Source organism: Zalophus californianus, chromosome 6 (genome assembly GCF_009762305.2).
Source record: "Zalophus californianus isolate mZalCal1 chromosome 6, mZalCal1.pri.v2, whole genome shotgun sequence".
In the NCBI taxonomy this organism is placed as follows: domain Eukaryota; kingdom Metazoa; phylum Chordata; class Mammalia; order Carnivora; family Otariidae; genus Zalophus; species Zalophus californianus.
In genome coordinates this window covers 61,340,729-61,354,147 of record NC_045600.1, presented here as the reverse complement: position 1 = coordinate 61,354,147, position 13,419 = coordinate 61,340,729, and the positions used below count along the sequence as shown (strand labels likewise).

Sequence of the window (13,419 nt, the reverse complement as noted above, 5' to 3'; positions counted from 1 at the left end):
TGGAACACTGAGCTTTTCTGCCGATTTTCCTTCTACCAGACAATTGATACTTCTTAACTTGGTTTCAGAGCTCTTTACAACCTGTATTTCCTTTTAATTAGATAACCCGCTGTTCTGACTAGAATATTTTATTTACTGTCTCCCAAATAATACATACTTAATAATCTCTAAGTCCACACATAATGCATATGTAATGTATAGTATGTCCCAAGCTTTTCTAGGTCTCCATTTCTGCTCATGCCTATCATCTTCTTCCAGTTCCTTTTTGTCTTCTTCTCTGCCTATCCACGTTCTACTTATATTCAGGATCAAATTCATATTCCAGCTTCTCTGTAAAGCTTGTTCTATCTACTTGAGCCTGTTTTTTCTTCCTTTGAATTTTTACGGAAATAATCATTGACAGTTGATCATAAAGTTTTATTGCTAGCTTTGAACTAGTTCTTTACTGGTATTAGTCAAGGGTCTCCACAGAAACAGAACAATAGGATGTGTGTGTATGTATATATACACACATATATAAAAAGAACTTTATTATAAGGAATTGGCTCATGTCATCACGGAGGCTGACAAGTCCCAAGATCCTCCAGCTTGGCAAGTTGGAGACCCAGGGCTGCTGAGTGAGTGGTGTAGTTCCATTTCAAAGGCTGGCAGGCTTGAGACCCAGGAAGAGCTGATGTTTCATTTGAGCCTGAAGGTAGGAAAAAGCCGATGTCCCAGTTTGAAGGGAGTCAGGCAAAAGGAATTCTCCTAATATTTATTTTGCTGCACATTCATGTGTCTTGTCTTGCCAGTTAGTGGATAAGCAACTTGAGGCCAGGGACTGCCTGTCCTATTTGCTTGCTTACCACCCATGAGTCCTTGCATGGTCTAACGACTTAGGTGTAGTAGGTGCATCTACATACTTTATAAAATCGTAACATTTTATTGCGGAAAGGGCCTTTGAGCTTATTTTTTATAGAGTTGGGGAATCAAGAACAGCTTTAAAATAGGAAAGTTAGTAATATACCCCTTTCCTTGGGTGTTAGAAGAATAAGACGAGCTAACGTAATGTGTGTGAAAAGTGAAGTGTCTTATTAATTAACCTTTTTTTTCCCTTTGACTTAGAGCATGAATCAAGATAGTTTACAGAGTCCTTTAATGTGGTAAATTGAACAATAGTTCTGAGTGGAGATTTCACATTTTTCCTTCTCTTATTATATTCACATGTATGTCCAAAATGTCCATATTCACATGTGTGTCCAGATTTGAGATTATATCATTTCCTCAAAGCATATTACCTGATATGTTAAATTTGCCGATTTGTATAGACTATTCCAATTAGGTATTCAAACATAAGGCATCATAATCAAGGGGTAGCTTTAGCTTTTGGGCATACCTATATTGAGGCTGCAGGTTGAGGCTATGGAAGTTGAAGTTATAGAATCTAAACACTACTTTAATTTGAACTAAATACTCTTCTTTAGAAGTCCTCAATTAGGGGAACTGGTATTATTTTTCAAATGTTTTTATTTAATGTTTTTCCTTCTTAGATTTTCTTGTAATCACATCTTAAAGCCTTCAAGATGGTACTAGCAGACCTTGGAAGAAAAATAACATCAGCATTACGCTCATTGAGCAATGCCACCATTATCAATGAAGAGGTATGTATAATGTGTGAAATATATATGATTGCACATCATTACTAGCATCAGGGAGATGAATTATTACTAATCTCTATGTTTATATTTGTTTTGATGTAGATTTAATAACTGTAGATAAAAATTTAAAACTGGATATATTAGATGGTGTTTTCTATTGAGTTGACCATCTTACTATTTAACTTTCTGTAAAGAATTATAAAAAAGGAAACAAAAAAACCCCAAATCTTAACGAACATGTAAAAATGACATTTGTTTGTTTTGAAAATGGCTCAGATCTGAAGACATAGGCCCAAAACTTCAGTGTCCTGCTTCTTTCTTCCTGGGTAGGCATGTGTGCATCTCACCTTTCTCTCCACTTTGATTTAGCATTCTCATAAAAGGCTAGTATTTTCATGTTGTCTACTTTGATTTTCTCTGAAACCCTCACTCAGTTTTTGTTTTTTAGATTTTGTAAGCTGACTCTTTATATGGTATCTGAAATACTCTTTCTCCTGGCTTTCTTGTTTTAAGTTAAAAATATTTCTTTCTCAGGCAGCCCTCCCAGGTCCCCTCCCTCCTCGGGAGCTTTATACTGTCACTTTGCTATCACTCAATAAACCTTTGCTGCCCACCAAAAAAAAAAAATTCTGTCATTTCTCCCCCTCAAAACTTGTATCTTAATGATTTATCAATTGAAGAAGATGAGAGCCCACAAGTATACTTTATATTTTGTGGCACCATTGGGAGAGTACTGAATTTGGTTTTAGAAGACCTTGTTTAGCAACCCACTTAGTAGCTTGTGATAGAAATTTGGGCAAGTCAACTTCAGATTCCTTAATGTATAAAATGAGAAAACAATATTTACCTTACAAGATGGTTTTAAGGATCAAATGAAATAATAGATAAAAAGTACTTTCTAGGGGCACCTGGGTGGCTCAGTCAGTTAAGCATGTGACTCTTGATTTCCGCTCAGGTCATGATGTTGGGTTTGTGAGATCGAACCCCAAGTTAGGGTCTATGCTGGGCATGGGGCCTGCTTGGGATTCTCTCTCTCCCTCTGCCCCTCCCCACTCCTCTCTTTCCCTCTCTTTCTAAGAAAAAAAAAAGTACTTTCTAACTTGGAGGTTTGAAAAGAAAAATTTTTTTTGAACTTAAAAAAAATTTATCCAGTGTAGTTAATATAAGTGCTATATTAGTTTCAGGTGTACAATACAGTGATTCACCAGTTCTGTACGTTACTCAGTGCTCACTGAAAAAAAAATCTAATGCAGAATTTGCTGTCAATACTTTAATTAGCTAATGGAATTAAATAGTTTTGGGGCCATCTTTGAGTTTAGCTAGTGCAGGCTCTCAGTTAACAGCAACAGAAAGTCAGTTCCACATATTTATCCAAAAAGCCAGGATTAGTATCTTTTTTCTAATTCCTCATCCAGGGCTTTTTCTAATAATTATTATTAAATGATAAATCATAACTTAAATCATTGTGTAGTCTTTGGAATTCAGAATAAATAAAACAATAGCCGTTCAAACAGTTTTCCCCTTTGTGTAACCCTTATGCAGCTTATGTTTATAGTAGAGAAAAAAGAAGCCAGGGAGAAGAGCTTGGTGGGAAGTAGAGTAACAGCTGTTGCTTGAATTGGCAACTTCTCTGCTCTTAGTACTATGTTGCTAGGGAATTAACAAGAAGAAATCCCTCTAATGAAAGATCAGTTCCATTTTTATCAGACTCCTTTAATGAGAGGTAGATCTGATAAGCCTCTGTAGGATGTATGAAGTGAGTTGAAGATGGGAATTATTCAAGAAATATTCCATGGCCCATTTTTTTTTTTAAGATTTTATTTTTGGGGTGCCTGGGTGGCTTAGTGGGTTAAGCGTCTGCCTTTGGCTCAGGTCGTGATCCCAGGGTCCTGGGATCGAGCCCCATGTCGTCGGGCTCGCTACTCAGTGGGAAGCCTGCTTCTCCCTCCTCTGCCCCTCCCCCTGCTTGTGCTCTCTCTCTCTCTTTTTCTCAACTAAATAAAATCTTAAAAAAAAAAAAAGATTTTATTTTTGAGTAATCTCTACACCCAGTGTGGGGCTTGAACTTATAACCCGGAGATCAGGAGTCATATGCTGTAACTGACTGAGCCAGCCAGGTGCCGCAGGGCCTACATTTTTGCAGGCTTTTTGCTGGCACCAGGGATATAGCAGTGACAAAACAGACTAAAATCCCTGCCCTCATGGAGCTTACAGTTTAGTGTGTAAACACTTACTTACCTGAGCAACAAAAGCCTCATCTTTTTTTTAAGACTTTATAGTTTATGACCTTTTAACCACAGTACCTTGTAACTCAGCAAATACGTGATGATAGTGAGTTATTAATGGAGGATAGTTTTCTTTTCAACTTTCTTCCTCTGCTGTGAGTGGAAATAGTAAGACTGCTAGGTCAGACCAGGTCATTTTCTTTTGTTGCATTTTCTTCCTGGTAGTCCAGTTAAGCAGATATTGTGAATATAAAGTGTTGTGTAGCAGCAACAGAAGGTGTTCAATGGCAACATCAATTGTGTAGTAACTTTCTTTGGCTTGCATATTGTCTTTACTATGGTTACTTTAATATAGGAATAAAATTGTGATAATTACTACTTGGTTGAATAAAACTAAATAGAATATCTTTTTTTTAAATTATTACAGCATTTTACTTACCAGTAATTAACATTAATTACACTTACATAGAATTTTTTTTCCATGTGCCGAATGATTTACTTTTTATTTTCTTATTGAAGTTTAATTGACATATATATAACATTATATTAGTTTCAGGTATACAACATAATGATTTGATATTTGTATATATTGTAAATGATCACAGTAAGTCTAGTTAACATCCATCACCATGCATAGTTACAGAAATTTTTTTCTTCTGATGAGAACTTTTAAGATTTACTCTCAGAAACTTCAAAAATAAATAATAGAGTATTATTAACTGTAGTTACCACATATATATTACATCCCCATGACTTATTTTTGTAACTGGAAGCTTGTACCTTTTGACCATCTTTCTTTTTTTTTTTTAATTAACATATAATGTATTATTTGTTTCAGGGGTAAAGGTCTGTGATTCATCAGTCTTACACAACACCCAACGCTCACCACAACACATACCCTCCCCAGTGTCCATCACCCAGCCTCCTCATCCCTCCCACCTCCCTCCCCTCCAGCAACCCTCAATTTGTTTCCTGAGATTAAGAGTCTCTTATGGTTTGTCTCCCTCTCTGGTTTCGTCGTGTTTCATTTTTTCCTCTTCCTTGATGATCTTCTGCTTTGTCTCTTAAATTCTGCGTATCAGTGAGATCATATAATTGCCTTTCTCTGATTGACTTATTTCGCTTAGCATAATACCCTCTAGTTCAATCCACATCGTTGCCAATGGCAAGATTTCAACTAAATGGAGTATCTTATTTTGATAAAATGATTAGACATTTGCTAAGATTACCTCTCTGAGGCTAATTGAAAAACTTTTTTTTTTTCTCTAACTGTGTAGTATTGTTTTTATTAAGCTGTGGTAGTATATGATGATTGATCAGCCATTGTTTTTATACGATTGAAATGACACACTGGGAGTGTTCAATTTTTATGTATTATTTATTTGCAGGTATTAAATGCTATGCTGAAAGAAGTATGTACAGCATTATTGGAAGCAGATGTTAATATTAAACTAGTGAAGCAACTAAGAGAAAATGTTAAGTAAGTTAAATTAATCAGGTAAAAAACAGGCAAACTAAATTGAGTTTACTGAGATGAAGAACTAACTAGAAAAGTCTGCTATATCATGAAACATTTCTGCTATACAGCATTTGAAAAGAGTAGAACTCATATGTTGCAAGATTGCATTGATAGTGTGTTTCCATAATGATGTTTCAAAGAATAAACTACATGTGGCTTTCATTTAATTATGGATTTCTTCCCATTTTACTACTCCTTTATTTGGATGGATTCAATCATGCACAGTATAGTATTTTAATATAAAAGCCTTTTAACAGTTCTTCATAGAAAAGTGGTGCCATTTTATCCTCTTCAGGCTTAAGATGACATTAATCAGCCTCCTTCATTATTGGAGAATTGGATTCGTTCTTGTTCTCCTTTTGGTTTTTCTGTCCATATTTGAATGAAGGAGTAATGTGTGTTGTCTCAGTTATTGTGTTCTTTGGGAGAGGCACTGACTGGGGCAGGGCACATAGAATAATACAGGCACCTCAATTAACTGTTTGAATCCTAGCCCTTGTCATGTTCAGGCCATTTCTCCTTTTCATACTGTTAAACTGGGCAGTAAATGTAGAACTGGCATTTAAACATTTAGAACTAGAGAAAGCAATCCTACTTTCTGCTCTATGTAAAAATGTATAAAATATACATGCTGTAAAAATAAATAAAACTGGGCACCTGGGTGGCTTAGTTAGTTAAGCGACTGCCTTCGGCTCAGGTCATGATCCTGGAGTCCCGGGATCGAGTCCCGCATTGGCCTCCCTGCTCGGCAGGGAGTCTGCTTCTCCCTCTGACCCTCTTCCCTCTCGTGCTCTCTATCTCTCATTCTCTCTCTCTCAAATAAATAAATAAAATCTTTAAAAAAATTAAAATAAAAAATTAAAATAAATAAAATTAATACTTTGCAGTGATATGAATTCAAAAGAAAGCCTTGAAAAACTAACCACGGTCTTGTATCTAATATTTCATGGTAAATTCTTTATGATATAGACTTATGAGTCTATAGTAATTATATACATACTAATCAGAAGACTATTAATGTGAATGATTGAATATTTTTACATGTTTTTGGAGCAGAAACTTTTTTTCAGAGTGTCTTAACTGACTTTTCTCTCTCCTACCCACAAAAACCATCATCATGAAGATCTGCTATTGATCTTGAAGAGATGGCATCTGGTCTTAACAAAAGAAAAATGATTCAGCACGCTGTATTTAAAGAACTTGTGAAGGTAAAAGTATATCAGGACTGTGCTGTGGTTCTCCATAGAGTCCAGTGGATAAAAATACATTAGCACTGCAAACAGGAATACTATTTCAGAATAGTTTTTAACGTTTTTATAGAATATTCATCTCTATTAAAAATATTAATTGAAGGATTATTAACTTTTCTAAAGGGGCCTATTTTTATTATAGACTTTTCTGAATACAAAGTTCTGAGTATAGATATGAAAGGCTAGTAGTGTTCCTGCAAAAATTCCCAAAGCCAGGTTACAAAAAGTAAAACTTCCCTACAGATTAATTGATGGAAGGGCCTCTCTTGAGTTTATCCTCTTTAATATCAGGTTTTGCCTATTGAAGGTCCTACTTTTGTATGGAAAGTCACTCTTGAGAAGTGTTCTTTTCTGAACTGTTCATTGTGTCCAGAATTCCCTTTGAAAAGACCAAATATCCTGACTCTTGCCTAGATTTTATTTTGCAAGTAGTAAATATAGCCTATTGCCTTGTATCGCCTTAGAACTGATATTGCTGCTATGGTCATGAAAATTATGGTGAAAATCTTAGAGCTTTAAAAAATATGTATGGGTCCAATGGTAGGGGGAAAAAAGGAAGGAACTAAAAAAAATTTTTTTAGAGGAACAGATGTCTGCTAGTGGTCTTCTAGTATTTTTCCATTTATTGTGTGAATAGTTTCATTTACTCCTTTGGTTTCAGCAGAGCTGGATTGGTACTTTGCAAAAGTCTAGTATCTCAGATGGTTATATCATTCCATGTAGTCTTGTAGACTAATTAATAAAAAAAAGAAATTCAGACCTAAAAGAGGTCAGAGAATTTTCCAGTCCTACTTCTCAGTTTGCAGTTGAGAAAAATGAGACAGCTAGTTAGTGGCAGACACAGGTCTGATCTCCAAACTCCTTGTAGGACTCCTCACGTTATTTCCAGTTTGCTTTTCATCTGTCTCCTGGGGTCAGTGCAGGGTGAGTGAAAATTTCTGTTTTTAGGGTTTGGCATCTGTAGGCAATTCTGGTGCATTAACTGCTTTGTTAAGAAGTATTTATTGAGTACCTAATTTATTCTAGGCAATATGTCAGATGCTGCTGATAGAGATAATTTAGACTGGACCCTATACTCAGAAGTTTATTGTCTAGAGCAGTGATATTACAAAGCAAGGTCAAAACTTTTCATAATAATACTAAGACATTATTTGCCTTTTTTATTGTTTGATATTTGCAGCAGTAGTGCAAAAGCAATGGTGGGTAAAATTCCCTAGCATGAATCAAGGCAGTAGTACCAAACTATACTAGTAGTCATTGTACTCTTTACTACTACACACTTGCAGGGGGTGGAAAAAGCCTTTTTTATTTAAGAATGCCCTTGATGGAGCAATAGAAGTTATTAGTTGTATTAAATCTTAACTCCTGAGTATACACATCTTTGTACGATTTTGTGGGATGAAATGGGAAGTATACAGAAAGCTCTTTTGCTGCATACTGAAATTTGATGGTTGGCTTGAGGAAGGTACATGTGTGATTATTTGATTGCAAACTGAACTAGCTGCTTTCATAAAACACCATTTTTATGTCAACTAACAACAGACAGATAATCTGTGGTAATTCAGACTTGAATTAAGATTTTCAAGTAAAGTGAGCCTGTCACTTTAAGGCGAATAAGTAACAATATTGTGACCAGTGGTAAAATTGAGCTTTCCAGTGAAAACTAAAAACTTGTATCTCCACCATGAGTTTGACAAGATCCCAGTACATTTCTGATGAGATCAGTAATGATATAATAATTTTTTTTGATGTTGTGTAGTGAAATGTGTCAGTGACTAATATATGATGTTATAAAATCATGCGCCAGCATAAGATACATTCAAAGTGCAAGGTAGAATAACAGATTTTAATGTAATGGAGTATGAAGTTTATATGGTTTCAGATTCTACATTGCAACTCATCTTAAAAACTACTATAATTATAAAGGAGTCCTGACACTGAAAAGTACTGCTGTTCTAGGGCGCAGGAGGAATAGAAGTTAGATTTATAAAATAATTAGTCACTAAAATGCATATGTTCCAAATTTAGGTTCATAGAGAGGTGAGTGCTTCTGCTGTGAGATATGGAGACCGGAGGTGAATATAGGGCAGTATGAGTGTCTGAAAAGATCTAGGAGGAGGGAGAGTGGATTTAGGTTTAAGATAGATTGTGACTATTTCAGAAGTTTCCTTAAGGCTAGGCCTGTGCCTGGAAAAGAGATAACAAAATGTGTTCTCTTTTCCTTCCTTTGTTACCACATGGCTTTCCTTGAAATTCAGGTATAATACGGACTATGTGATCTTTATGGTATTGTCTCACATGGGCTTTGCAAACTTTCTCTTAAGGACTAGATAGTTTAGGCCTGTGGGCCATATGATTTCTGTCACAGCTACCCTGCTCTGCTGTTGTAGCACAAAACAGTAAATGAATGGGCTTGGTGATGTTCCATAAAAACTTTATTCACACAGAGTTTGCTAGTTTCCGATCTAGGGCATTAACTGTAATTATGGAGATACATGCTTCCAGCTCTAAACAACTGACTTGCAAAGGAATTGTTTTTTAAAATGAACTTTAAAAAGTCCTCATGCTTATCAGTTTGGGGGCTATCCATATATGAACCTTAATTTCTCACTGACTCATGAAATTGGTGATTATTTTTTACTAGCCCTCTAAATATAAAAGCTTCATAGAACAGTAGGTGTTTGGCATTGGAGGATTTGACATCTGACTGACCTGGAAAATCTTTCACATATGATTTGTAATTTTGCTCATACATAAGCATTTATTAAACTCAACATGAAGATAAGTGTTGTCCCAATATGGCAGCTACTAGCCCCATGTAGTAATTGAGCACTTGTAATGTAGTTAGTCCACATTGAGATGTGCTATGAGTTTGAAAAAGATGCCAAATTTGAAGACCTCATATGAGAAAAGGGAATATAAAATATCTCATTAATTTTTAAATATAGATTACATGTTGAAATGATAGCATTTTAATATATTGGGTTAAATAAAGTATTGAAATTAATATCACTTATTTTCACTTTCTTTAATGTCACTACTAGCAATTTAAAAGTTCATATGCGGCCTGCACATATATTTTTATATTTCTGCAGTGCTGATGTAGATTGCTCCTTTGGCTCAAACTTGATCTCACTGTTCACACTCCCGCTTATTCTAAAAAAAATGTCTTGAGAGCCTTTCTCTGCATTGGTTTGGGAGTATAGGCTTGCTTATGACTTTGCAATGCATTATTTTATATTCTTAAATTTCACTATGTGTGTACTCAGGAAATAGTAAATTTGTATTAGAATGGTAGGATTATTGTTGCCTTTTATACTAAAATGTCTTTAAATTATTTTTACAATTTAGAAGTTGTGGAGAGAGGGGTTTTGGGTGTAAGCATATGTTAACCTGATTTTATCTTTATTTTATTTTTGGTACCTAGCTTGTAGACCCTGGAGTGAAAGCATGGACACCCACTAAAGGAAAACAGAATGTGATCATGTTTGTTGGATTGCAAGGGAGTGGTAAAACAACAACATGTTCAAAGGTAAATTATACATGGGGCACCTGGGTGGCTCAGTTGGTTAAGCGACTGCCTTCAGCTCAGGTCATGATCCTGGAGTCCCGGGATCGAGTCCCGCATAGGGCTCCCTGCTCAGTGGGGAGTCTGCTTCTCCCTCTGACCCTTCCCCCTCTCATGCTCTCTCTCTCTCAAATAAATAAATAAAACAAAATTAAAAAAAGGTAAATTATACTTAGTCTTAAAAAAAAAGCCCTGAAGAAGATATGTTTGTATAAATCAAGTTTTATGTTAAAGCCAGGCTAGTATTGTTGCTTTACAATTTTGTGTTACTCAATATATCTATTATGTTTTTGTAATAGCTTTTTGTACGATAAGAAAGAATCCCAGAGTCTCCCTTGTGGTTGATTTTTGTAAGAATGGTAGACTTTTATATAACTATGCTATTTCTTTTACCAAAGAGACTGTCCTATCGATACTTTAAGGAAGTGAGGATATGATTTTTGGAGAAGAGAACATGGAAAGTTTACCTTATCTCCGATGGTTCAAGGCTCCCTTTTAATAGTGTCCCACCCAACATAACCTAGATCTTCATTTTACATATCCTTCTACTAATTTTTAATTCATTGCTTTCTCCAGAATTGGGTGCCTCAAGTTTGTTACCAGATTTTGTTTCACAAGCCTCAATTATGTTATAGTCTAGAAAAAAAAGAGAAAAGGATTATTTCTTAGAGGGCTATGTTACTGTTTTTGCTTAATTAACATTAATAGTAGTAACATTTTTCACTATGGTCATGTATTGCTCGATCATTTTATATCCTTTGAATGTTACTGGATGGCAGTTAGAATTTAAACTCTTTAGCAAATTTGCTGTATTCAAGATGTAATAATAGGGGCACCTGGGTGGCTCAATCGGTTGAGTGTCCGACTCTGGATTTCCACTCAGGGCATGATCTCAGGGTCATGAGATTGAGCCCCGTGTCAGGCTCTGCCTGTGTGTGACACCATAGACACACAATGGAATATTATTCAGCCATAAAAAGAATGAAATCTTGCCATTTGCTACGACATGGATGGAATATTATGCTAAGTGAAATAAGTCAGAGGAAGACAAACACCATATGATTTCACTCATATGTGGAATTTAAGAAACAAAATGAGCAAAGGGGGGGGGTGGAGAGAGACACAAACCAAGAAACAGACTCTTAATTATAGAGAACAAACTCTGATGGTTACCAGAGGGGAGGTGGGTAGGGGAGGGGTTAAATAGGGATTAAGAAGGGCACTTGCTGTGATGAGCACCAGGTGATGCATGGAAGTGTTGAATCACTATATTGTACCCCTGGAACTAGTGTAATACTATTTGTTAACTAACTGGAATTCAAACAAAAACTTAAAATAATGTAATAATACTACTTTCAGGAGAATACGGGCAGTTTTACTTTAATCTTTAAATAACAAGGGTAAACAAAAAAAATTATGTGTATAATAATTTGTAGTTATTGATATTGTATTTTTTAAACGTTCTTTTCCCAGTTAGCATATTATTACCAGAGGAAAGGTTGGAAGACCTGTTTGATATGTGCAGACACATTCAGAGCAGGTAATGTGTTGAAATTTGAAAACTGTTCTCTGTAATTTTTATTTTCAAGTTTGAGGACTCATTAACTCTTTATCTTACAGGAGCTTTTGACCAACTAAAACAGAATGCTACCAAAGCAAGAATTCCATTCTATGGAAGGTAGGTTTTTGGTTTTTATTTTGATAACTCCCTCATGTGTCTCATCTTGTCTGAGTTTTTATTTTATGCTACCTGGTCACGTTTTAATATTTACTTAGAAGTTTAAATCTTCCTGGAACAAAGTGGGGGGTATAATTAATAAATTGCTATCTTTTATTATTATAACATGACTCTTCTGATCCAGCCTGATAGATCAGAGTAGACATTGTTTAGTTTATAATCTGCCTGTACTTATCATCCTGCCTTGTATGTTTTCTCACTTACTTCCCTATTCCTATTGTTTCTTTTAAGACCTATCTGAAGCATTCCTTGATTAAACACACTGGTGAATTCCATACTACCTATTTCTTTAATACATAATTTTAAAAAGTTTGTGTTTGATCATCCTAGAGTAGTATATAATTTATAATTATCTCAGACAGAGATTCTCATCATTGTGGTCTTTCATTTGATATAGTAGTTCAATTAGGAGTTTATACATGTTAGAATGATTAATGAAAAGAATCAAGTCTAGATTGAATTTAGGACTTTTTCAGGTGATAGCATTTTTCTTAACATTGTTAATATAATTGGTTTCTTAGAAAGGAAGTTAAAAGAAGCTAAAATTTGAGGTAATTTAATGAATGATATCGTTTTGTTAGTCATTGCCTTCTACTTTTTGGCTGGCCAGAAATGCTAATGAACTTTGGCTTACCCTATATTCTTTATTTAAAATTTTTTTCTTTTAGTTTTTTTATGATTTCTAATAGATTAAAGAATAATGTTAGGAATTTTATTTTTAGGATAAGAACTGTTTCTAATACAGATTTAAAAATCAAGGGATAAGAAAATATCAAGTGATAATAAACAGTTGTATCCTTAGGCTTCAAAATTTGTAAATAATTTAGCTGATAATGAACTATTGGCCGAAGCCAGAGCCTCTTAAAACAGTATTCTCAATACCATTTATTAAATAATTTCTCCTTGCTCATGTAAATTTAAGAAACATAATACATGTATGGAGTAAAGTATTAGTGATCATTGTTTCCTCTGGGAAGACTGAAGGGAGTGGGACTGAGGAAGAATTTGAACTGTATCTCTGCTGTTAAATTTACATATTGGCATCTATTTTAGGGGGTGGTATATACAGGACCGTTTGTTATATTATCATTTGTTCTTTTTTTTTTAAATTGCTTAAAATTTTTAAAGAAGTGAAAGCACTAAACGGTTTCACTTCCCAGTTTTTAGCACATCCACCTGTGCTTTTTTCAGTGTCACTACAAACGAAAACACAGATATAGATAGGTAATTTTAAATTGAAATGGAGTCTACAGTGCTTTGTACTTTGTTGTGATAATGGTTATATGTAAATTTGTCAAAACTCATCAAAATGAACACTTAAAATAGTGCATCTTACTGTATATCAGTAGACCACTATAGAGTTGATTACAAATGGGATCTTATGACAAGATTGTGGTTACTCCTGGGAGGGAGTGTGGTGCTGGTTATGTTGTTTCTTGATCTGGGTGTGTTTACTTTGTGAAAATCCACTGAGTTTACAAT

General features: G+C 34.9%; 1 protein-coding gene across 2 annotated transcripts in view; it reads left to right on the top strand.

Moving 5' to 3' along the window:
• Positions 1-13,419, top strand: part of SRP54 (signal recognition particle 54) — a 40,647-nt gene that overhangs the window by 8,847 nt on the left and 18,381 nt on the right. For both annotated transcript variants that reach the window (XM_027570784.1, XM_027570785.1), the window contains exons 2-7: positions 1,530-1,640; positions 5,251-5,342; positions 6,505-6,589; positions 10,059-10,163; positions 11,673-11,739; positions 11,820-11,877. In XM_027570784.1, coding sequence (XP_027426585.1) covers positions 1,563-1,640; positions 5,251-5,342; positions 6,505-6,589; positions 10,059-10,163; positions 11,673-11,739; positions 11,820-11,877 — 485 coding nt within the window. In that variant the 5' untranslated portion in view covers positions 1,530-1,562. The remainder of the gene's footprint in view (positions 1-1,529; positions 1,641-5,250; positions 5,343-6,504; positions 6,590-10,058; positions 10,164-11,672; positions 11,740-11,819; positions 11,878-13,419) is intronic.